We start from the raw sequence: 24,049 nt of genomic DNA, 5'->3' as shown, positions 1-24,049 counted from the left end.
ACACTATGACTTGGGATTGAGGCCTCTTCCACCCCTCAGTCATGGCCCTCCTGTCGCGGCCGTCTCTCCGCTCTGTGCGACGGAACCCCGACAACCATTCGGGGAACGACGGTCGCCCCCCGCCGATGAAGAAACAGCGAACCCTGGAGGAATATGGCCTGCGCCGCCGCAGGAGCTCCCCAGACTGTCTCGACACCACAACGCAGGAGACTCTCCCGGTAGGGAAAGTTCGATCCGCAAATCCTCCCTCGAGCGCCACGCGCCCGCGCACGGCGACGAGACGCGCTCGTGGACACTCCTCTGCCTCAGTGGACTCCATCCCATCCAACAGTCAATTGAAAACACCCGGTCGCTCCCATGTGAATGGCAATGGCTCTGTCGGGTCTCCTCGAGTTCCCGATCGCAATACCCCCCTCTGCGATCTACCACCTGCGCGATGACCGCGAGTCTCCTGACCCATTAGATACCATCTCGCCGGCTCCGACCAATATTTCTACCAGACCGCGGTCCAGGGCATCTGCCCACGCGTCCGAAACTGAGACAAAGTCCCTGAAGTCTCCATCGACCACTCGCAGCACCCGACACAGTAACCCCAACAAGACTGAGTCCGCGAACATAGTCAAGGAAGAACAAGAATCGGGGGCGCAGCCGACCATAAAAAGCCCGGTCATTGAGACTCGGTCGCATCAGAAGCGCAGGAGTGATCTTGACCTTCTGGAGAATGAGCCTGTGCCCGTGACGACAGGATCAGAGAGGCGATCTTTGCGCTCAGCAGACTCCGGTTCTCGCAAGAGCGAACTCGCTCAATACTTCTATAACTATGAACAGATCATCAGTCTCGATCCATCAAAACCTGGTAGGACTAGTTCTTCACCCCCGAGACGATCATTGACTGACACCTACGAAGTAGAAACACTTGCGGCCAACACAATTGTTACATTAATAGATGACCTCTCCGAACCATTACCTTTGCCTTCAACTCCAGATCCCATGCCTTTTGGGAATCCTTTACAGAAGCTCTACAATTGTGAGGTGATCAAACTTCCGATTCCCGACTCACAATCCGAGGATGATCCCCTCGGCGAAGAATTATATTTCCGTGCGCATCGCCGGTTTGAACGCCAGGAGAAACAATTACGCAACATTGAGCGAGATCGTGCACAGCACGAAAAGCAGCAAGTAGACCGTTTACTTGAGGAACTACGCGGCCAAGATTGGCTGCGTGTAATGGGACTACCCGGCGTCCACGAAAGCGAGAAGAAACTCTACGAGCCAAAACGCCAGATCCTCATCCAAGAACTAGTCGCCCTGCTCAACAAGTTTCAAGTCTGGAAAGACGAGGAGAGGCGACGAAAGCTGGCCAAGGAAAAGCCAGCTCCGTCTGCAGATGTGGAAGCCGAGTCTCGACGTCCACGGAAGCGATCACGCCCAGCCGAAGAAGCCGAGGAAAGCTCTCTTTCACCTGGCATTCCACCCAGTACTCCTGATCCTAGTGACGTGGATGCATGGGCTGCACGCCAGTTACATCAAGAAGCCCGCTCGGCTTCGGATTCGGCGGCTAAAAGCCGGAAATCGATCAAGCCCAAGTCCGGGGCTGTAGATGAGGATGATGGAAAACATCCAACCGATAAAAACTCTACTATGAGACCAAAAGCCCATGACCCTACCTTTTCTTCCCCACCCACTGATCCTGTCCCTTTCTTCCTTCCTCCACCCGATGACAAGCCCTTTACCTCTTTCTTCTCCGACCCCGAAGCACGCGAAGCTGCCCTTTCTGCAACAACAGAGGGCCGAGAGGAACGCACAAGCCCTATTCTGGCATTCGGTCAACCCATTCCCAAACTAGCTGAATGGGAATTTCAACCACCAGAGGAACTTCTAACAGAAGAAGCTATCCAGGCTTCACGACGACAGCGACGCTTGCTGAAACGGCGAAGCCATGGGTGAGCTCATGAGTGGCTTTAGGTGTGTTTCTTTGTTTTTTTACACAATAGCCTATGTATGATCTTTGTATGATAGCATTGCGGCGTTGGACATGGTGTGTGATTTGGCTGGGTCTCACAGGCGTTGGTTTGGGAATGGGACCTGTTACATTGTACAGTGGAAATAGAATGGTTTCACTAGTTCAAATATTGTATTGTAGTCAACCAAGTACCTAGACTTGTTACAATTATGGTCCTATTTGATATACTCAACCACTTATTCCCTACATCTTCTCACCGAAACAACCCAGTACATCCCCAACGGCATCATAACCATAGCACCAATCCCTGGTCCTCTTATTAGCAAGACCTCCAACAGTCTTGTGAATACTACACCCAGTCCCATCCTCGACCTTCGACGACTCAGACATCCCAGACTCAACGTCCTCATTCGGACGTGACATGAGCTTATACATCGCCTCTCGCTCTTTTCCATTGGGTACATGGTATGAATCACCCGCACGTAAACTAGCCTTCTGAACAGTCTCAGCTCTGCGCTTGCGCACCTTTTCAAATACACCGAGTGCGTCTTTCAGCCCAGCTGGACCTGTATCTGATTCACAGGTAAGGTCTAAGACACTCGCGAGAGACACGGCATCTTCAACAGCCAGGCTAACGCCCATAGACATGTAAAAAGCCATTGCGTGCGCTGCGTCGCCGACAAGCGTGAAGCGTCCAGAAGGATGGATCCAGTGTGAGAGGGGCGGGACGGCGTAAACGGGGTAGTTTGTGATTTTGGGAAGTGCTAGATCGAGGAGGTGCCGGACACTGATTGCAATTAATAGTCGTTCATGATGGGTGAAAGGGGATAGCTTACGGCAGGTCATATTGTCCAAAGAGGTTATCAACCACTTGCTTATGTTGTTCGTATGAAAAATGTCTCATGTCGATGTTGTCGCGATGAGAAAGAACGATATTCAGCATCGATGCATCTTTGATCCAATACGTCATGCAGGATGTATCCGGAGCAATCCAGAAATTCGAGTTGTAGGTGTTTAGATCGACTAGATCGGCTGTGAGGGGATTGGCCTTGATTTTTGATATCTCGGCCATCATTCTTAGTGCAGCCCAACCTGTAGGCTGAGTGCCTGGATCAGAAGATCCGAGAAGCTGGGAACGAGCAAACGAGTTGATACCTAGGTTGCCATCAGCAGAGTCCACATAATTAAACACAAATAAGGAATTACCATCAGCGCCAACGACGAGATCTGCTTTTAGTATCTCGCCATCTTTCAACTCGACGCTCCCATTATCAAAGTCATATTTTGAGATCGTGGCATCAAGCCGAATCTTCGCTCCAGCCTGAACAGCATGTCGATGCAAGATACTATGCAGCGAAGCCCTGTGGATAACGATATACGGAGCACCGTATTCTTCTTCAAAGCTGGTCATATCCAGAGCACCGATTGCAGCGCTATCTTTCCAGTCTTTGAAAAGGATTTTCTCCGGTGTGATACATTCTGCCAGCAAATCATCCTTTAAGCCCCATGAGAAGAGGTATTTGATTGCTTGTGGTGTCGTTTGAACTCCAGCACCTATTTCTGCCAATTGGGGTGCTGATTCGAGGACTAGGACTTTGTGATTTGATTTGGACAGGGCTATGGCGAGGCAAAGGCCTGCTATTCCGGCACCCACAATTATTATTTGCATGTTGGCAGGTCAGGGCGATCAATTCAGTGCGCGGAGATGGCGTCGTCTGAGAATTAATTGGCGGTGATGGGGAGTTAAGTATTGAGTCGTATGGAGTTCGGGATTAAATATGGTGCTGATACTTGGCGGGGTTAAGATTCCGATCTTTGGGAACCACTAATATGGGGTGATCGACACCGATCTTGGCTACCAATGAAGTGGCAAAGGAGAGCAGTCGTTTCGAAATTTATTACTTGATACTTTGAGCATGAAGCCCACATTTCTTCCCACATTGCCTGATCAACAGCTGTGAAGAAAATAAGGGGGAATCTTGTCCCTAGAAACCGAGCTTCATTGGACCTTGATACATCATGCCACTCAGGCAGATTTCAGGAATCTAAAATGCCCTCAACCTTCGAACTTCCGTCACTCCAACTCGAAGAAACTCGGATAGGGGCCTCCTCGCAGGCTGTGGAAAATATACAAAATGACATGAGACATGATTCTAGCTGGTCTGTCTACCAATCAATGACTTAAGGAGGGGAAGAGATGAAAGAAGAGAAGGATTGGACGAGGTTGGGATGGGGCTATGGTAAGCCACGGTGAACGGACACAATCCGACTTATTTCATTTGATCAGATTTCCAGATCCTTATATCCCGAGTGGCATTGAAAAGCAGTCTGATATCTGTTCTTGATGTCAACAGCGGAATGTCAGCTCATTGGCTATTGCACGGAGGTAGGAGCGGAAGCGATTCCATTGGTCAGAAGCATCCATAGGGCTGCTTTAGCGGAGCTTGATCGGCTCACTAAGCATCACCGGAAACGTATTATGATTCCTGAGCATCTTGGGCTTGTCCAATGAGTCATATGGTAAGTTTGTAAGAATGTCACTTGTTGTTAGCCATAGCTATGATCTCCCCATAGCTGGTTCGGGGTATCGGCGGCCTTTCCACTCAGAAGCCAGTAGTGAATTTGTCTCCATAATTTAGTGATTTGCAACATGATTTGAATTATTCATTGGTTCATTGGCCAGTTTAGACGTCTAAGCTTCAAACAATGGCAGCTATTTATGAGTGACATCATCCACTATGTATGGTCTAGAACATTAATAGGATATCTCTTCAGACATTTTCAGTCCGGTCATCACCCCCAATTCGACATTGTCAACGCAAGGCTTGTTGTGCAAGCACTGAGGGAAGTGGAGGTGAAGACAGTAGTATCAAATATCGCGGCATTACTTCGTGTGGTTTATCCTTTCCTGGTTTAGAAGACCATTATTAATGAATCGTTGACGGGCGGCTACCTGCAGTGGGAAGACCTCGAGTGGAGAGACATCGCGCCTTATCCGCCACATCTATATTTCGATAGCGTCAAACGTATCATCGGACAGCATATTAAGCTCATGGGCTAAGTGAATGGTACGAAGCAATTCTTTGAATGAGTCATATGCCTTGAAACTGATCATGCTAGTCTTCCGGAATTAGTTGAATCCAGTATGAAAGAAGTAGGATTTGTAGAAGTCAATGCTAAAAAGTCATGGCATGATGCGTCCTCTCAACGACCTGTTGGAGCTACTGCTGCTAGCACTGCCGCCATGCAAAGCATGTTACCCAAAGCCTTGGAGACCAGCCTTCGATTGGAGGGCTCAAGCGTCGATAGTGCAGCTTTTGACCAGGTATTGGAGCACTTGAAGCTTGAAAGTCTGGTATTGAATGGGCATAATTTGAAGCTATCTGCTACAAATTCGTGGGACGAAAGGATCAACTAAGCTAGCTTGCCAAAAGTAGAATTTCTGTCTAACATTTCATAGCGTGGCTGAAAGGTTCATAAACAAGTAGCCACGACTCTGACTCTGGGTTCCCTCGTAAAGTGGCGGCAGCTAAGACAGGAAAGCCCGAGTGGAAATGTGGTATTATGCAGAGACCTAGGAATGCTCCTGCATAGTATCCAGTGGCTATCCCGACAGAATGTGGCAGTACGACAGTGCACAAATCCCTAGCATTCCATAATAAGGTTTTTACATTCTGCAGGGTTTTCAAGCTTAACGGCGCCGCAATAAGCTAGTCGCCACGTGGAAAATTCCATCCGAATTCTGATCTGCTACCAAAGGAACCATGAGTATTTGGCCACGCCGGCATCGGCGCAGAACTTTTTTTCCTTCGGTTTCCCCAGTTTTTCCAAGCCTTTCTGACTCGGTCGTAGAGCTTTTTTCGATGGTTTCCATTACGTCTCGGCGCCGTGATTCGTCCCACCGGGCCGATGGCCGGTTTGACCCACTCGGCAGCCCGCTCCGATTCTGGATGCCCGAGACTTTATGCAGAAGAACTTTTGACTCAGTTATGATTTTCCTTTTTTCCTTTTCTACATATCATATTTGTTGAGGAAGTCTTCGTGCTTGGCTTGGGCTTTTTTGTGCACCTTGCATATTGCTTTGCGCCTTTTATATCTTCGCCCTATCACCACTTCGACGCGTTAAAGCTACTTTAAGCTTATTGCTGGTATATACCTTGCACAAAAATACGAAATGGGTGCAACGAACGTCCCTGTGGTACCAGGGGAGATGGAGCTTGGTGGTCATAAGAATGAGATAGACTATGATCAGGTCGGCCTTGAGAAGCAGGAAGCTACGCCAGCATACGAACAAGATGCCTTTGGCAACGAGGAGTCTGCGGAGGTTAAATACAAGGTTTTGAGGTGGTGGCAGTGTGGTCTGCTCATGGTTGCTGAGACTGTGTCTCTGGGTGTTCTCTCTCTGCCTTCTGCTGTTGCGACTATGGGTCTTGTGCCCTCGATCATTGTGCTCATCGGCTTGGGAGTGATCACCACCTACACTGGATACATTATGGGTCAGATGAAGTTAAGGTTTCCTCAAATCACCACTATGGCTGACGCCGGTGAGGTTATTGGAGGCAAGTTTGGCCGCGAATTTGTCGGTGCTTGCTGGGGTATCTTCTTCATTTTCATCATGGCCAGTCACTTGTTGACCTTCACTGTCGCCATGAACACTATCACTGACCACGGTACCTGCACTATCGTGTTTGGAATCGTCGGATTGGTCGTTTCCTTTATTTGCTCTCTCCCTCGCACTCTGGAGAAGATGTCGTGGCTGTCCCTCGTCTCTTTCGTCAGTATCCTATCGGCCGTTCTGATCACCATGATCGCATTGGGAATTGAGCAGCCCGACCCCCGTGTCATTGCTGTCGCCAACACCAATCTTTACCACGGTTTTACTGCTGTCACCAACATCGTCTTCGCATTCTGCAGCCACGGTGCCTTCTTCGGTCTGATGGCTGAACTGCGCAACCCCCGCGACTTCACCAAGTCCCTTTGCTTGCTGCAGGGTATCGACGTGACCCTCTACCTGATTGCCGCCGTCGTCATCTACCGCTACGCTGGAGATGGCGTCACCTCGCCCGCCTTGGGATCGGCCTCGCCCGTCGTCTCCAAGGTCGCCTACGGTATTGCTTTGCCGACAATCGTCATCGCCGGTGTTATCAACGGCCACGTCGCCTGCAAATACATCTACGTCCGTATCTTCCGCGGCACTGACCGGATGCACAAGCGTGATATGGTCGCCATCAGCTCCTGGATTGGCATTGCCCTAGTCATGTGGGTTTTGGCCTGGATCATTGCATCCGCCATCCCAGTTTTCAGCAACTTGCTGAGCTTGATTGTGAGTTTACCCCAGATCAAAGTTTAACCGACTTCACCGCTAACATAAATCTAGACTGCTCTGTTCGCCAGCTGGTTCTCTTTCGGTTTCCCGTCTATCATGTGGCTCTACATGAACAAGGGCGTGCACTTCTCGTCCCCGCGGAAGATCACCATGACCATCATCAACCTGATCATCATCGGCATTGCCTGGGCGCTTTGCGGTATGGGTCTCTGGGTGTCTGGTAAGGCTATCCATGACAACCCCAGCAGTTCGAGCTTCTCATGCGCAAATAATGCTTGAGAACTGCGTTCGTGATATAATGGGAAAACGGCGTTATGGTTATCATAAATACTTGCATGGCACTTGCATGGGCACTCTGCTCCTGATTTAATGGGTTTGAAACAAAAGCATTGCTTATATACTTGCATCTTGCGGTTGCGTGTTGCATTAATGTGTACTATACTTGTGTATAATATTTGCTACGATACAAACATTGCATCGAAATTACTGCAACTCAGATGCAGATCATCCTCTTCACAATTGGCCTTGAATATTATTTGCAGTAGTCAGCGGTTGACTTTATGTCGACGCACATGACCCGAAAAGGGTCCAATTTCCAGTTCCGTTGAACACATGAATTGGCGTCATAGCTGTATGGCTGATGTACGCTCGGTGCTAACACATCGCTATTGGCACAGATAAGAAGCAAGGGGAAAAGAAAAAGAAAAGAAAAAAAGAAAGAAAAAAGAAAAAGTAACCAATGTAACAGTTAGAACAGAAAAAAACACTAAATTAATAGCTCCAAGGAAATCAGTATCATCTCTCCCTTGTTACTATAAGGCAACGATGTTTCCCGGATCGCCACCGCCCCGCACCTTACGGTCGTCGCGTTGTCGCACACGAGGCCATGATATTTTGCCTTCCACGTAAGCATGTAAAAATAGCGCGACAATCTGATTTTGCTGCAAGTCATGTGCAACGCAGGGAGGATGGGCGTGAGGGCGCACGGAGGTGATGGCCCGTGGGCGATCGTCGCCGATCGGATGTGGGCCTTGCAGGAGAATGAATCGGGGTAACGCAATGGCTCCATGAACCCCTTGACTAATTTTCTGGTTTCTCTTAGAACTTTTCTTTTTCTGTATGAGATCAATTATCCTTCAATATTCGATTCCTAAGAGTCATGCAGATCCTCACATTCCTCCCCAGCTCCCGCAGGCGCGTGTCTTGGGCACCGGATCAAAATAGCATCAAGTGGAGGACGCCATTGGATGAAATGAATGAAAAACTACTGTACCGTACATTCCTTGAGCTCGGTACGTATCATCGGCGAGACATCTGTATAATCCCGGCTATTCCGTCATAATCTCCACTTGCATCTCCACCACGGATATCGCGGAGAAGGTACAGACCCTAGCGAGGTACCCGTATCTGCTGTAGGTACCATGTAGTACAAGAAGAGCTCTGGAGAATTACAAATCCACCGGGCCTGCACATGGATCACGTTAAAGACTGAGTCAGAACCCGCAATCCCGGTCGAAGTCATCCCTTGCCAGTCCGGACTTCCGGGATCAAGCTTTCCATCTTAGACTGAGGCCTGGAACATCTTGTCCCTGTGTATAGCTTATTTGGTAGGTCGAGAGTAGGCACCATCTCAAGGGCGGAACTCAATCTTAAGACCCCTTTCAAGTCTGGTGTCACCATGGAAGCATGGACCTACTGTATGAGTCGACGACTACATGCAAGGGCTGCGAATAGTTCATTTTTCTCTCTTCTGTCGTGGAACGGAATCTAGACCGCGTGAATCCCAGCCTAGATCGTGAATGTCATGGAATTAAAGTGCGCTACGTAGGCTTACGGGACCTTGTTGCTGGTGCTTAAGCTTAAACGATAGTGCACGGGTCATCGCGCCTCCATTAGGAACCAGGACCAATCTTGCAAAACGGAGGTGCCCTTGAATGGACAGGAGCTCGACGGGATTCTTGAATGAACCCGCGTCATCGGTGTGGAGGCCTCGGGAGTTCGATGCAACTGTCCATGACTAAGCACAGGTGTATGTCTGACGCATGTGCAAGGGTCGTCGGTCCCAGTTCAGGCGCAAAAATCGGGCTATTCAATCCTCCAGGCACATATAAAGACCGTGATTTGGGAGACTTTGGTTCGAACTCTGCCCTGATAGCCCAGTATGATATAATATCGCAGTTTGTTGAAGATCATTTCGCCTCCGAATGATATCATGGCAGTTGAATCTTTGGGTCTGGTACATGAGGGTCCAGGCCTAAACCTATCCGGGGTGTAGGTGGGGCGGAATTGTATTTAGTTCGCACCATGAAATTTCTAGCGTGGAAACTAAACTCTCCTGACAGGCCCCGTAGATCCTGGCATACGCAAGTCGTCACGTCAGACCCGCGCCTCGATGCTTCCGCGGTCTGACTCTTTCCTTTAAATCTACTGTAGCCACTTTTCAATGCTAAATCTTTTCTAATCTCACATAACCCCTCTCTAGCGATCTACCGTGCATACTCTAGCCCCACGGGTCCAAGGTCATTCTGTATACATAGACCGCGTGATCACCCATCCCTCCATTTCTTTTTAAACTCACTCCACACTTTGCAAACCCCAAACCCAAACCAATTCCAGCATTGTCAAGGTCGAACAAATCCGCGCAATGGCTGTCGACTGCATTTCGATGGCCTCACTCCATCATCCCCACCATCCCTACAACCAAGCCTCAAACTCGCATCTCTCCCGCTCCACAAGTGTAGGAAGCGCAAGCGGAAGAAGCAGAGCAAGCAGCAACAACCCCTATGCCCGGTTCATGTCCCCGGCGCCATCCGTCCACTCGCAGTCATCAGAGTACTCAACCTCATCCGTGCCATCCGTCTGGTGGACCGGGTACCCGGAGCACCATCCGGTCGAGCCGAAGCGCCGCCGCGACAGCACATCCTCCATTGACACAAAGGGTGGAAACGGCGTACCCCGACGCAGTCGCTCAGGCCGCTACTCCCGGAACTCGACGCTCGTGAACCCGGACATTATTGATGAGCTGGATGATATCACTATTTACTCTTACCACCACGAGGGACCTTATGATGCGGTTCGCCCGGAGCGAAATCGTGTGAGCCAGCATAGTCCGCTTGAGGCTGTGAGGGAATCTAATGAGGAGGCCTTGCGGGCGACGCCGAGGGACAAGATTGTTGATTCGCTCCAGCGTCATCGGCCGTTGGATGGGACTGCGTTTTTCCCGCCTGGGACTACGGATCCGAATGGGCAGTCTTATCAGTATGAGGAGGGATCGAATATGATGAATGAGTATGGGAACTTTTTGCGTCTTCCTGGGAAGGTGAGTGCCTTTTCTTTTCTAAATGCGCGAAAAGGTTCCATCGCTAATTGCCTGTCAGAAATTCACCGATGAGGACTTTAAGAACGATCCTTTCTACACCCAGCCTATCTCCAATCCCTTTACACAATTGAAGAAGAAGCTCAGTCTTCGCCGGAGAAAGAACCGTCACAGTATGGCCTGATCTGATCGAGGGTCTTACGCCTTATCGTCGCCATGACTTATGACTTGCCATGCTTACTGCCTATACGACTTGGAGTTTTTTTTGCTTTTTTCACTTTACTAATGGAGGACCGGATCATTAAATCTGTATGAAATAGTTGGAGTTGGGATATCCGTTTCGTTCTTTGGCTTTCCAGTCCTTGTGGTTTTCGGTGTTTTACTGGCGTTTCGGATATGGCAGTTTTGTATTTATGATGATTCTGGCCAAAGGAAGGAAATTTTATTCTCAATTTTGAGCTGACACCTGAACTTTAAGACTCGTAACGAGCATGTGATTGGGATAAACTTCAAGCACCAGGTACTAGGCCCAGGGTACACACTGGTACCTGGGACCGGAGTACACATGAAACTCCACCAATAGGACATCTCAACTCTCGTAAAGCATCAGTCCAGTTGACAATGTTGAAAGAAAATTATTTAGATCGCTAGTAATTTCCACGGCATCCATCTCGGCATGTTCGGCCTCGAGCATTCGCCAAGCGAAGCCTGGGCACATGAATCCATCAGCAGACACGCGGGGTAGATGTGGGGTACGGTTGAACCTCGGTGCACTAACCACAACAGGACGACTCTTCTGAACACGGACATTTTTCCCGCAGTGCGGAGTTGTCGTCGATCGGATACTTTTCTTCATGACTACATACTAGTCTTGGGATATAGGTAAGATCGATGTCGATCAAGGTGGACCCGGGTCCTAATTTCGGGATGTGGTGATCGGTAGCTAGCAAATAAATAAAGCATTAACTATCAAGAATCGCTCTTACATTCTATCTATTCAAATCAATTGATAAAATACGAATAAAATGCATTACACCAAGCTCCTTAGCAGCCTTCTAGCTCTCCTCCCACTCACTCAAGCTCACGCATCTCAGCCACAACCTCCGTCTGTCCAGTTCCTCTACACAGCCTATGTCCTCTGCTCGCCTTCAATCTACGAAATGCAAACCCCAACCGGAATCCAGAAAGCAATCCCGATCATCGGTGGAAATTTCACCGGACCCAGACTCAAGGGTAAAATCCTAGATCTGGGCGCAGACTGGGGGTACACCGATCCGCAGACGGGAATCTTCTCCGCGAATACGAGATATAACTTGCAGACGCATGATGGGGCGAATCTCTTTCTGCAGACTTCGGGGGCGCAACAGCCTAATGGTGATTTGCATCTGAGGATTAATATCGGGACTGGAGATAAGGATTATTATTGGTTGAATAATATTATTGGTATGTATTCTTTCGGGTTTAGATGTGTGCATTATCTGACTGGATTTAGCATTTGGGACTTTGAGGGGTGTAGCGCAGAGTGATGAAGGGGTATCGACTTTGCGGATTGATGCGTGGCATGTAAGTATTTGAACCCTGGTCTTGTGGTGGTATCGTTGCTGATAAGTTTAGATGACGGATGAGTGGAACTCGACTACTTTTGTTAATGGAACTACATATCCGTAGTGGGCTCAACATGTTGAACGATAGATGGGTCGTTCTGTTTGAGATTAATATAAAGATCTGAAGTCTATATGCGCTCATCAATGTACCGAACCTATGAATTTGCCTCTGTCGTCAAGTTGATCTCATCGTCTGATTTAACTACCATTAGAACATGAAGTTCCTATTCTAGCACAACCACCTGCTTAGATATCAACATACATCCAAGGCCCAATAAAAACTCGGAGGAAGCTACATTCACTACTTACAATTAACATTTGTCCTCAAAATGACCTCCAATCGGGGTAAAAACCCCCACACTCTCCAAAACATCGGACCAATGCACCCGCCCCAGGTCCACCCCTCTACACCAAAGCTCTGCATAGCCAACAAAGTAAACATCAAAGTCTCCGATCCACAAGACCACTTTGCCCCAGCAATTATCCACGAGCCCCCGGTAATCTACGAAGCGCAAAGCTACAACCAAGCCGACAAAAGGACCAGCGCTGTAGTCCTAGTATCTGGCGCTGGCGGAGGTGTTTCCGGACCCGGAGGTATGCAGCACCAATCCAATCTACCCAGCATCGATACCAGCGTCAGCATAAACATCATTATCAACTAACATTATGCCAGGAATATACCCCTCCCTAGCAGACAAAATCGCCATCCTGCTTTCAATACCCTGCATCCGCCTCGACTACCGCATCCCAGCCGAGACAAAAAGCTGCGCAGCCGACATCCGCGCCGCATTCGACCATCTACACGAGAAATACGGCGCCCAGAAATTCCTCATCGTAGGTTGGTCTTTCGGCGGAAGTCCCTGCTTCACTGTCGCTGCAGAAGAGCCCAGCCGCGTTCAAGGCGTAGTGGCAATGGCATCCCAGGTCGCCGGGACGGAGGGGATCAAGTTGCTTAGCCCACGACCGCTGTTGCTGTTACACGGAGAAGACGACTCGGTGCTGGCATCTTCCTGCTCTGAGACGCTTTATCATCAATATGGGGATGTGGGTGATAGGCGGATGAGGCTTTTTCCAGGCGATGACCATGGGCTAACGAAGAATGCGGTGCTGGTTGAGCAAAAGATCTTTGCGTTTGCGGCGCAGTGTCTTGGGTTGGAGCAGATTGTTGATGCGGAAGTTTTGGAGCAGGCGGGGTGGGATTTGGTTCATGGGAGAGACGAGAGGGTGAGGGAGATGGAACGGGGACGGGATTTGGAGAATGAGGAGAGGTTATTTTAGTTCTCTAGATATTAAGATATGTTCATAACTTCTGTTTCTCTGTCAATATGTCAATGCATGGCACGTCGAATGTCCATTGGAAAAATCAGATTTGTGACCAGGTCTGTAATACTTGGCTAGTTCAAGGAATCTTTTAGTGACTGAATTTCGATATACTTGTCCAGCTTTCAGTGTTGAGGCTCGAAAATATCGACTGTGGTGTCTAAAATTTGTGTGACCTTGTATAATGCTAAAAAGTCACCCCAATTCCGAGGTTCTCTCTCATGCGAGTCTGTTCTTTTTCGTGCAAACATCTGAAGTTACACTGGTCACATTAATCACATTGACCCTGGCAAATACGCCCTGCGCACGTAAAAGGGGCCAAAACCTTACCCGGGGAAACGCCAACGCATGAGTAAAAGGGGTCAGATAGCCAAGACAACGCTAGGATCGCTCGAATACGAGTGAGGCTCTTCGCGAACGGAGTTTGTCTGCGCAGAGAAACGGGGCATTCTAGACTAGCGGCCCAACCCGACCCAAGGCTGTGAATGTGAAATAAGACGGTTTGCTGTGGATCAAGATCGTATTGGGGTGGATTGACCGTGCCGATCACTGTTGATCGCTTTGCTAGACTGATTTATTGAAGGAAACTACAAATCCAACTCACCATGTAGATAGAATAGGAAAACTCAAACACGAGAAGCTGTCACTTGCAGACACGCAGGTTCCCTTTACCCACTTTCCTTGGGCTAGATGCAAGCCCCTGGAAAAGTAAGCCAAGTCGCCAAGCTCCTGGGATACGAGAGGCATCACACTTTGACCAGATGCGCAGGGTCCATTTAGCCTCTTGGCGGCCATCGTTGATAGGCTAAGCACGTAAATTAGACATTCTAAGTTCACAGCCCTTCGTATACAGATAGTTTGCAGGGTCTAATTATGGCAGTACCCGACAGCTTAAAATCCCCACCACCCAGGGACTGCCTGTTTCAATCGCCACATACACTCTTTCATTTACCTCAAAAGCTACATCTCAAATCCATTCTTTACTATGTCGAAAGATCCACAAAGAACTCGCCTTGTGAAATGGTGGCCGATCGGCTTCGCCATCGCCGCCGTCATCTTCTTCGTTATCGGCGCTGCCCTCCTTGGCACCTACTTCAACTCGTCCTATTCGTCCTGCGATGACTACTATTACTCCTACTACAGCAGCAGTTACTGCTACGACGGGAACAATGGCGAATTCTACGGTGGCATCGCCTGTATCGTGATTGGAGGTATATTAAAGCTCGTCGCTTGGATCCTCTTTATCATTTGGTGTGTGAAGCGCAATCGGATCCAGCAAAACAAGATCACATTCATCAACAACGCGCCGGCCGAAGCACCACAGCAGCAGTATGCTGCGCCTCAACCTATGTACCCTATGCAGCCGGGTGCTACTTACGCTCCATCCGCTTCGCCCGGTCCTGGTTTTGCTGAAGCTGCTGGCACACCTTCGCCGAAGGAGGGTGTCGCGTCGGCGACGGCTTACAAGTATTGTAGCCAGTGTGGGGTGGCTGCTCATGGGCGGTTCTGCTCGCAGTGTGGTACTCAGTGCTGAGTGGATATTGCACGGATGTATAAGTTTCGTTAATGTGATTGATATTTCTTTAATTGATGAAGGGTGACGCGAGAAAGAAGATCAGACACTGGACCTGCCTCGGGATTATTGGAATTATGTTATGTTGTCTCTCATGTCTATTAGCACTATTATTACCCCTTTTTGTGTTTAAATAAGATTTCATCGTGAAAATCTACTGGTCATGGCTCGGCACCTGTTTCTCTCCATAATTTTGAAATAAATACTTGAAGCCCATTTCAAATTGACCTGGAAAAAAGTAAAATGGGACTCGAAGCGCTTAGGAGCGGAGTAAAATGGACCGAGAATAGAACGAGCAGCATGCTATCGAATAGAGCTACATGATTGGGGAAAGGGTCAAAGTCGGAGTTCATTTTCATCTTTTGATATAATATCTCCCTGTATACTGCCTCTACACTACGCGCTATAGATACATATTTGAGATTATGAAGCCTCTTCAGATTTGCCGTCTTGATCTAGAACATCTAAAAGTTACCGAGACTAGTCACTGTCTCGGCATGTTCACGTCCAAACACCTCTTATATACTCTAAGTGCCCGTCGGTTTATCCCCTCTGCCTCTTATATACTTCCCTTGGCCTTCGAGTGCTGCCCTAAGATGCTCAAAACTGGTAAGCGTGAAGGGATGCTCGCGTCTAAAAACCTCTCCATATCCTGCTAATGCCCGTCGATGCATTGCTTCCGCCTCTTCATATTTCCCTTGCCTGTCAAGCACCAAACCAAGGTTACCAACGCTGGTGAGCGTGTCGGGATGATCGCGCCTAAGTACCTTCTCATACCCTGTTAATGCCCGTCAATGCATTGCTTCCGCCTCTTTATATTTCCCTTGCCTGTCAAGCACCAAACCAAGGTTACTAACGCTGGTGAGCGTGTCAGGATGATCGCGCCTAAGCACCTTCTCATACCCTTCTAACGCCCGTCGATGCACCCTTTCCGCCTCTTCATATCTCCCTTGTCTGTTAAGCACTAAGCCAAGATTACTGACACTAGCGAGCGTGTCAGGATGCTCGCATCCAAGCACCTTGTCTCGTACTTCTAGCGCCCATTGGTGCATCGATTCTGCCTCTTCATAAGCGCCTTGGCAATCCAGAAACCCCTCACAATTAGATGAGAGAGTGGTGGCATTCAATTGATCTTCATCATCTATGTCATAATTAGACTTCATTACGTCTTTCGCATGCGGAAGTAGCCTTTGGCATTCAGTCCAGCTTTCATACTTCCCATTAGGAAATATCTGTGCCATGATAGCTCGCGACTTCTGTTGCCACCGTGCCAGCTCGAGGTGGATCTCTAGCCATGTCCGGACCGATAACTGTACGAGTCGATGCATATTAAATGAAGCTGTTTCAGTGTCAACCCGAACAAGAGAGTAATTGATCAATGGCGCTAGTGCATCTTTAAATTATAGCCCATCCCCATCGCCACGGACGAGGACTTCTGAGATCCCCTGCCGATTAAATATGCTTATTAGTGCCAGCAAATCCATCGCCGCCGGCCGATCATGGCGGATTTGCTTAAATGATAGCTGCTATGTCGTGATGACCGTATTTTGAATACTGGGGTCCCGCCGGAGGTCTTGGGCGTCCTTATGCTGAAGAAGATGTGTCTGGTTCGACTCGTTCTCACGGAATAACCGAAGGTACCGGGAGACTATGACCCGAGATGATCGACTGGTGATATAGGATCCCGTCTGAGTGATTGCTAGCGGAATAAATTCTAGTGCCTGGACCAGTGCCTTTATGTCCTCTCTAAAGTGGGGGGCCGGAATCTTTGCTCGTAAAAGGGCGAGGGACTCTTCCTTGTTTATTGGCTGAACATCGATTATATGACCGTCGCTCCCTACTAAGTTCCGTGCTGTAAGACCGTTTCGCGACGTAACTAGGATCGATCTATGCGCGGCCTGGGGTAGGAAGTTCACTAGCGGCCCTCTTTTATGGGATTTATTACCGCTAAAAAAGATCCTATCGTCATCCGCATTATCTAGCACCATTAGCTAGTGCCAATTACGTGTGACACATAATTACTGATATATAAGCTGGAGGATGTTCATCTTCGGATCGTGTCGCCTCGGAATCTCCGCGACTGTGGCAATCTGCTGGTAGCCCTGTTCTAACCGCGCTGCATTGCTGGCGTGGATCTAAAAAGCCCACGTGTCCTGTGTAGTTTCTCGCACATGATAGGAATACTCGATGGCTGTCTGGGTTCTTCTAATGGGTAGTGAGATGAATTTTCATTTAAAAGGCTTTCTTATAGGGACATCTAACCCAACGCCCGCTAATCCTACTAATGCCACCCGCTCATGACGCTGGCCGATCGCCTTGTGTCTTTCCTTAATCGCACTGATGATAGCTTTTTGGCCCATTAACATCGGGTCCTTCTTGTAAGGCACCATGAAGCACGGCTAGGGCTTCGAATGCATCGGTGGTAGGGTTTTCTGTTGGTCTTAACAAAAGAACGGCCATTAGTGCTGACTAGATAGGGGGCTATGCGTTGTAAACCTCACCTGGGGGCAGATGGATCACTCCGTAATTGATTCCCACCTGGTTCCCTAGATTGTTACTGTTGAACGATATGGAGGACATAGTGGGTTCGTAATGTATATTGCGTATATCTGGCGAAATCAATGTTAGATTTTCCAGAAAATGGCAGAAATGGCAGAAACCCCATTCTTAGTCTCAATATCGTGTGACTAAGGTGCTTTAATAATCAGATGCTCTTGTCCTTTGTCAGATGTAACTCACCGAACCGAGCCGCCACCACTGATGGCGCGTCTTTAGAGAGAGAACTGGCGTAGTTTGTCGAGCGCCGTTAGATACCCGGCCGCGTTGCGTGTGTCAAATTTGACCACCACCGAGTGATCGGCATGTAGCGGTATCTTATCCTCCACAAAGTCTGGGAGCTGGAGAAGAGCCGAGTCTGCGCCAACCGTCGTTATATAATCCCCGGTGCGTCTCCACCGTCCGCTTTCCGAGTTCTTTTGCGATCTTTAGTATATCTCATAGCCTATTTCAAACGAAGGCCAGCACGTACGAATACCAACCGCCTCGTCTGCTCCGTTTGATACAAGCTGACCACCTTCCGGTGCCGGATCAGATTCTTAAAATCGGCCAGTTGATGAATTAGGATATCTAATTGGCTAGAAATCTGCAGCAGCAGTTGTTCCCGCGGATGGCTTTCATCCCCTGCTAGCATCTGCTGGATGTCGTCCATCACCAACCCTCTATATGGGATAGCAAAGAGGATCATGCCGTACGTGGCTCGATATAGCGATGTGATCGCCGGGTGGTCTTCCTCCATCGCCTAGATGGCCCTGACCAGGCACTATAAGTTGATATCAGCATAGATTAATGACATCTAGCGATGATCTTACATGAGCTAGGATAATCCCTCCAAAACCGTGTGTAATAAAAAAGAGAGGTCTCTGCTGAAGCTGATCACATAATCAGACCAATCTTGCTATTAATGGACAGGTCAGATAGTGTTTCCTACCTCCTTCGAGTTCCGGATTTTCTTAATCTCCTCCATCAGCTCCCGCCCGTAATCGAGGATCGTCTCGACTCCGTGGCTCGATACCTTAGGATTGTATCCGTAGATCATGGTGCGGCACTATGGAAGATCTTTCGACAGGAAGTCTCGGAGCCACATCCGACCGAGATTTCCTTTGCCCTGCCACGAACCATACGCGACCGTCTAGTCCAGCAATGGCAATGATGCTATATCATATTTTTTGTGAGCATTGATCTTCCAAGCGTACATAACGGCATAAGTCCTCACTCTACAACCACTGGCCCAATTTCGTCCGGCGTGTAGAGCTAGGTGAATCCAAAGAAGTGGCAGTCAAAGTTGGCATCGCTGTCTCCCATCTCGACCTGCCATTCCCTCAGAGGGTCTGCGGTCAACTCAGTGAGGACTGAGGCACTCCACCGCGAAACTGCACCAGCGCCCCCCTTTGTGTGTAAGTTTCGTAGCAGGAAGGCACGATCGTGATCTCAATCTTGATTTGCGATCTCTCGTCGTCGGTGAGGTTGTCGTTTAGTGCCTCTTGTAATGCGGTCTTGAGATCCCCATCAGGCAGTTCCCTCGACAGGCCTGTCACCCGGAAGACGTGTGACGTTCTCTGACTAGCCATCGTGAATTATACGCATACTCGATGATAGAATGATACTATCAATGAGAGCGGACTTTACGTCTGTTGATGGTATGGCCACCTCAGCCGTGCCAGTGAGGCTGAATCAATCAGCCGTGCGGGGTATCGAGCATGTACGCTACTTCCGATCATTGCTGCTACAGTGCTTCCCGAAACCGGTGCAACGAGCTACACTCTTCGACTGATTATTTCGTCCCACCGTCAAGGAACGCTAGCCCATACTAGGAAACGCCCCGGAATATTAATATTCCTGTATCAGTCTCAATACCATGACGGACTCTTTAACTACGATGCTATGTCTCGTAACTGTATGGTGATTTAATGGAACTACAATTTTCCACAGCAATACAAACTGTTCGAACTGCATGTTTCGTTAGGACGAGCTTACTTCTTAGGTAGATAACCTATCTAATTTTCACTCATTCAAGAATGACCTCTCGATTATTTAGAAGATATAAAGACTGGGTAATATTACATCATTCATTCATTGTCGTTTCATAATATAATATTGTGAAAAGCAATCATCCAGTCTGAGGTTGTTCCGAGAATCAATATTGAAAGTAAACTCTCAAGCCAGCGCTTGGGAGATGAGGCTTTGAACCAAATCCACATTGAAAGGAGCAGATTTCTTTTCCTTTCCGTTATCATAAAGCACGGTCAAGGGCAATTCTTCGGCTGAATGCGGTGGCTTAATGAAACCACTGTCGACGACGTAGAGGGAGACCTGGGGCTCAAAGGCTTCATCTGTTTCATGGAACATAGTCAAGAATGGGGATTCTTCTCCCATGGAGGGATTCCAGTAATGAATGATGACAGGTTTCGAGTCACTCTCGCGGATGGCGTCGTCCACCTGTTTAGGTCTAGAATAGACATATTAGAATACTAAGATTCAAGTTGGATAAAACACAAGCAGGCATGTGAATTGTTTGAAACATACTCACTAATGAATTGCACAGGCATTTTGAAATTTGGGGGGAGTTTTTTGCGATTTTTTCTTAGGAGATGGGAAGAAAAATTACACTTTTTTCATGTTCTCTGATCGAAATATATATATTTCTGCTGCATAGCGTGGTGGGGCTCAAGATCAACAGCAGAATCTTGAAAATCTCAGCTGCGCTCGTCGAAGCGCATCTGTATGTTGACATCATGACTATGTACTGTATACAATTTTTCAATTCTATTCCACCCAATACGTCTAAATTGAGGCGCGATATCGAAAAACGTATTTCCGAGGCCTGCGCATCAGCTAGGGGCCAGAATAAGCCCAATATCACTGCATTGGCGCGCGATTTCGACGTTCCATGTCATCGGTTACGCGGTCGCATCGCTCGCCGCGGACCCCTTTTGTACCACCAAACCTACCCCAAAGCACTAGATAAGATGCAAGAATAGTAGATAATTGACGTTGCCAAACGCTCTTATATTGGAAAAGTTTCTTGAAATAGTGCTCTCGTTGCTACCAGCGGCCCGTGCAATCTCAGGAGCGGGGTTGCGTGGTGCGCTAACATTGGCATGTAATGCAAAGATCTCCACATAAGCCAAGTAGGCCCTACCGATCTATCCGTGAACACGTAGTGCCTTGTGTGACTCGTGTTATTCCGCGCCCGAGGAAAGCTGCTCCGGGTGAGGGCATAATGATGTCACATATATTTAATTTACAAGCTAATACATGTTTGAAAAATCATGTAATTTACTTACGTAGAAATACCCGCGCAACTGTCGGAATAGGTCCCAATATAGATTAAGGTTTCTTGGCAGTGGGGCTAAATAATCACCTAAAGAGTGTAAACGGTTGCACCAGTTTCGGGACGTACTGTATCACTTCATAAACACTCCTATATATTGAATGTAACTTACTCCTAAATTACTTGTTTATGGAGAACACACTTGATAGCCACACACCATATCAGTTTGTCGATAATTTCTGCATACTATTTTCCTACAAAAGCTCAGTATACTCACATCAACTTAGTGGCTTGAGTACCTCTTCCATACAAGTCTTTCCTTGACATCCGTGCTGTGATTCGAAACTAGTCAGCCTTGGTCCAGCTCAGGGCTGCCCACGTTAAACTTGACTCCTCCTGGGAATAGTTACTTGATAATGTTATAAAGCGCATTTTGGATCAGTACATTCAAGAAAAACAATGATATCAGTAGGGGAAAGTATCAATATCCTCTGGACCCGGTCGCCACTCAGTCGCACCGGCTCTTTCCAGGATTTCTACCACTTGGTCAAAATGTTGATCCCGCGCTACAACCAATGCAGTGCCGTATCTCGCGTAAGTTCAGGTTCGCACCGGAATTCATAAATAAGATCACTATCTCAGTGTTCCCATATTGAGCGGCTCCTAGCAATGCGCCTCCATGATAGCCACCAGGTGTATCGATCTTTGCGCCTCGATCTAGAAGTAACTGCACCAGGTCCACGTTCGTGCGTCGAGCAGCGGCCTGAAGTGCGCAGCTGTACCAGGAGAACCCTTCGGCATTAGGGCTTGCTCCTCTGTCTAGAAATACTTTGGCATTCTCGAGACTTCCTTCCTCGGCAGCATGATATAGCTCACGGTCCAAATATCGTTGGTCCATATTCTTCCTAGGTGGTAAAAGAAGTATTTAAGATCTGATGTCTCGATTCTGGCCCTAGAAAATCGTTTCCTGTTAAGGAAAGATAAAAGCTTAGTAGACTAGCGCGTACTGACAGATTAAAGATTTTTTAGACCTGGTAGCGTTTGAAGAGTGGAAAAAGGAGAGTTCTTACTAGTAACCCCGCATTGCGGTGAAATAAATCATAGACCTTGGTTTCTATTACACTTGTATGCTTTTAAACACCAGACCCTGCAAATCATCGCGTGCATTCAAAATATCTCGCAGTATGTTATCTAAAGGAGCCATGGGCTACCCTTGATCGCTTGGCCTGACCACCATCCTGCGTCAGCTCGTTCATTTTCCCGATTTCACTCCAGAACAGGACACAAAATGCCCCGTATGGGCTGTCGTCAATCTCTTATTCTGTCTTAGCGCCGCAAAATGTCACCTGACAGTAAGCCTAAAGACGTGCCCTCCTTCCAGCTGAGAGGCAGACAACGGACTTCTCTTAGGAAAACAAGGAAGCACCGTTCTTAATTATGGCGTCAGTCTCATTCGGTGACAACAACCATGGATATCAAATAAGAGATAACTATGGATCGATAAATGCAGTCCATCTGCCTCCAGGTAAGCGGGGAACAGGACCGGGCCGACATTCATTCGCTGATCATCGCCTCTCTAGAGCGACCGGAAACTCCTCCTTGCCCTCTATCAACTGTCCCATTCGCGCGTGATCCTGACTTTGTCAGTCGGGACGCGCTACTTCAACAAATTCACGAGAAGAGTCTAGTCCCAGGGTCGAGGATAGCGCTGGTCGGCCTTGGCGGTGTTGGGTGAGCTTAGAATGATTGGTTCGTGGGGGAAACATTGCTCACAGCTGAAAGAAAATCGCAGCTTGCCATCGAATATTCATACCAGGTCCGAGCCACGTTGCCAGAGACGTGGGTTCTTTGGGTCCACGCGAGTAACGCCGCACGATTCGAGCAAAGTTTTCGAGATATAGCCAACCAGGTGAAACTTCCGGGGCGCCAGGATCCGCAAGCTAATATATTCGAGTCGGTCGAAAATTGGCTCCGGGATGGGAGAAGAGGAAGATGGATTCTTTTGCTTGATAATATCGATGACCCTGAGTTCCTTCGCAAATCTCCTGCGACCAGCCAGGGTGACTCAAAGAATGGTCTAACGAGCACCTTCACGAAGCCACTATTAGAATATATCCCTAAAAGCCTGCATGGATCGGTTATTATAACAAGTCGGACTCGCGAGGTCGCACTGAACATGGTCGATTACAAGGACCTTATTGAAGTCAAACCAATGGAAAAGTCAGAAGCACTGGAGCTTCTCCAAAGAAAGCTTTCACAATCGGAGAAATGCGAAGAGAGTTCACGTTTAGTAGAAGAGCTGGAGCTTATGCCGCTAGCGATTGTGCAAGCAGCAAGCTACATCAGAAATCGAGCGCCTCGTTATTCGGTTTCGCAGTATCTGCGACAATTCCGAAGGAGTGACCGTGAAGCAATAAAGCTTTTGAAAATCGAGGCAGGCCTTTTATACCGGGACTGGGAGGCAAAAAACTCAATTTTGGTGACATGGCAAATATCATTCGATCATGTACACCAGACAAAGCCGTCTGCAGCGGAGTTGCTTTCCCTTATGAGTTGTTTCGATCGGCAAGGAATTCCAGAGAACATTATCCAGTATCGACCACCAGCCAACGACAGATCAAGTCCAGAGCCTCTGGGATATATCACTGACTCTGATGACGGAGAAACATCAGAAAGCGATATAGACCCTGAGTTCGAGGATGATATCGCAATGTTAAGGGATTATTCGTTCATAAATGTTAGCGAAAACGGTACCATGTTCACAATGCATCGCTTAGTGCAACTGACTACACGCGCCTGGTTGAAATCTCATGGAAAGCTTGACCAGTGGAGAGACAAATTTATTAGCATCTTATGCGAAGAGTTTCCCAACCCTCAGTATGAGAACTGGATGACTTGCCAACTATTATTCCCTCATCTCAAATCAGCAATCTCACAGCGGCCAGCATCGCATGAATCTCAACAACAATGGACTTTTCTACTTTACAGAGGTGCTCAGTACGCATGGCAAAGTGGCGATGTCGCAGATATGAGGGAATTCGCATCAGAGTCTAGAAAACAGGGAGCGTTGTTACTCGGTGAAGAGCATGAAGAAGTTCTTCGAAGCAAAGGAATACT

General features: G+C 48.2%; 12 protein-coding genes across 12 annotated transcripts; 7 read left to right on the top strand and 5 right to left on the bottom strand.

Annotated features, from left to right (window-relative positions):
- Nucleotides 1-363: 363 nt before the first annotated feature.
- N7484_010546 (acetyltransferase SAS4-like domain-containing protein) lies at nt 364-1,947 on the top strand (the record flags this gene model as incomplete). Its single annotated transcript, XM_057120933.1, has 1 exon — nt 364-1,947. The coding sequence occupies one exon, from the start codon at nt 364-366 to the stop codon at nt 1,945-1,947; it is 1,584 nt and encodes a 527-aa protein (XP_056966687.1).
- Nucleotides 1,948-2,206: 259 nt separating this feature from the next.
- N7484_010545 (FAD-dependent oxidoreductase) lies at nt 2,207-3,632 on the bottom strand (the record flags this gene model as incomplete). Its single annotated transcript, XM_057120932.1, has 3 exons — nt 2,207-2,750; nt 2,800-3,118; nt 3,170-3,632. 3 exons carry the CDS (start codon nt 3,630-3,632, stop codon nt 2,207-2,209), a joined length of 1,326 nt encoding a protein of 441 aa, XP_056966686.1.
- A 1,476-nt stretch (nt 3,633-5,108) lies between these two features.
- Nucleotides 5,109-5,381, top strand: N7484_010544 (uncharacterized protein; the record flags this gene model as incomplete). The annotated part of the gene is made up of 1 exon (XM_057120931.1): nt 5,109-5,381. The coding sequence occupies one exon, from the start codon at nt 5,109-5,111 to the stop codon at nt 5,379-5,381; it is 273 nt and encodes a 90-aa protein (XP_056966685.1).
- Nucleotides 5,382-6,137: 756 nt separating this feature from the next.
- Nucleotides 6,138-7,568, top strand: N7484_010543 (neutral amino acid permease; the record flags this gene model as incomplete). The annotated part of the gene is made up of 2 exons (XM_057120930.1): nt 6,138-7,286; nt 7,341-7,568. The coding sequence occupies 2 exons, from the start codon at nt 6,138-6,140 to the stop codon at nt 7,566-7,568; spliced, it is 1,377 nt and encodes a 458-aa protein (XP_056966684.1).
- Nucleotides 7,569-9,933: 2,365 nt separating this feature from the next.
- Nucleotides 9,934-10,789, top strand: N7484_010542 (uncharacterized protein; the record flags this gene model as incomplete). Its single annotated transcript, XM_057120929.1, has 2 exons — nt 9,934-10,608; nt 10,667-10,789. The coding sequence occupies 2 exons, from the start codon at nt 9,934-9,936 to the stop codon at nt 10,787-10,789; spliced, it is 798 nt and encodes a 265-aa protein (XP_056966683.1).
- Nucleotides 10,790-11,630: 841 nt separating this feature from the next.
- On the top strand, nt 11,631-12,273 carry N7484_010541 (DUF3237 domain-containing protein; the record flags this gene model as incomplete). Its single annotated transcript, XM_057120928.1, has 3 exons — nt 11,631-12,048; nt 12,098-12,168; nt 12,220-12,273. 3 exons carry the CDS (start codon nt 11,631-11,633, stop codon nt 12,271-12,273), a joined length of 543 nt encoding a protein of 180 aa, XP_056966682.1.
- A 265-nt stretch (nt 12,274-12,538) lies between these two features.
- On the top strand, nt 12,539-13,487 carry N7484_010540 (uncharacterized protein; the record flags this gene model as incomplete). Its single annotated transcript, XM_057120927.1, has 2 exons — nt 12,539-12,803; nt 12,883-13,487. The coding sequence occupies 2 exons, from the start codon at nt 12,539-12,541 to the stop codon at nt 13,485-13,487; spliced, it is 870 nt and encodes a 289-aa protein (XP_056966681.1).
- A 1,027-nt stretch (nt 13,488-14,514) lies between these two features.
- N7484_010539 (uncharacterized protein) lies at nt 14,515-15,063 on the top strand (the record flags this gene model as incomplete). Its single annotated transcript, XM_057120926.1, has 1 exon — nt 14,515-15,063. One exon carries the CDS (start codon nt 14,515-14,517, stop codon nt 15,061-15,063), a length of 549 nt encoding a protein of 182 aa, XP_056966680.1.
- A 566-nt stretch (nt 15,064-15,629) lies between these two features.
- N7484_010538 (uncharacterized protein) lies at nt 15,630-16,430 on the bottom strand (the record flags this gene model as incomplete). The annotated part of the gene is made up of 2 exons (XM_057120925.1): nt 15,630-15,880; nt 15,947-16,430. 2 exons carry the CDS (start codon nt 16,428-16,430, stop codon nt 15,630-15,632), a joined length of 735 nt encoding a protein of 244 aa, XP_056966679.1.
- A 72-nt stretch (nt 16,431-16,502) lies between these two features.
- N7484_010537 (uncharacterized protein) lies at nt 16,503-18,950 on the bottom strand (the record flags this gene model as incomplete). Its single annotated transcript, XM_057120924.1, is given in 11 exon segments — nt 16,503-16,628; nt 16,644-17,093; nt 17,125-17,307; nt 17,385-17,501; nt 17,847-17,871; nt 17,917-18,074; nt 18,131-18,400; nt 18,471-18,530; nt 18,590-18,706; nt 18,726-18,813; nt 18,880-18,950. The coding sequence occupies 11 exon segments, from the start codon at nt 18,948-18,950 to the stop codon at nt 16,503-16,505; spliced, it is 1,665 nt and encodes a 554-aa protein (XP_056966678.1).
- Nucleotides 18,951-18,995: 45 nt separating this feature from the next.
- N7484_010536 (uncharacterized protein) lies at nt 18,996-19,229 on the bottom strand (the record flags this gene model as incomplete). The annotated part of the gene is made up of 1 exon (XM_057120923.1): nt 18,996-19,229. The coding sequence occupies one exon, from the start codon at nt 19,227-19,229 to the stop codon at nt 18,996-18,998; it is 234 nt and encodes a 77-aa protein (XP_056966677.1).
- Nucleotides 19,230-19,815: 586 nt separating this feature from the next.
- N7484_010535 (uncharacterized protein) lies at nt 19,816-20,207 on the bottom strand (the record flags this gene model as incomplete). Its single annotated transcript, XM_057120922.1, has 2 exons — nt 19,816-20,107; nt 20,185-20,207. The coding sequence occupies 2 exons, from the start codon at nt 20,205-20,207 to the stop codon at nt 19,816-19,818; spliced, it is 315 nt and encodes a 104-aa protein (XP_056966676.1).
- Between the last annotated feature and the right edge of the window lie 3,842 nt (nt 20,208-24,049).

The sequence above is a fragment of the Penicillium longicatenatum genome, assembly GCF_028827895.1.
Source record: "Penicillium longicatenatum strain IBT 33135 chromosome Unknown contig_7_segment0_segment0, whole genome shotgun sequence".
NCBI classification, from domain to species: domain Eukaryota; kingdom Fungi; phylum Ascomycota; class Eurotiomycetes; order Eurotiales; family Aspergillaceae; genus Penicillium; species Penicillium longicatenatum.
This window is presented reverse-complemented; position numbering and strand designations above follow the sequence as displayed.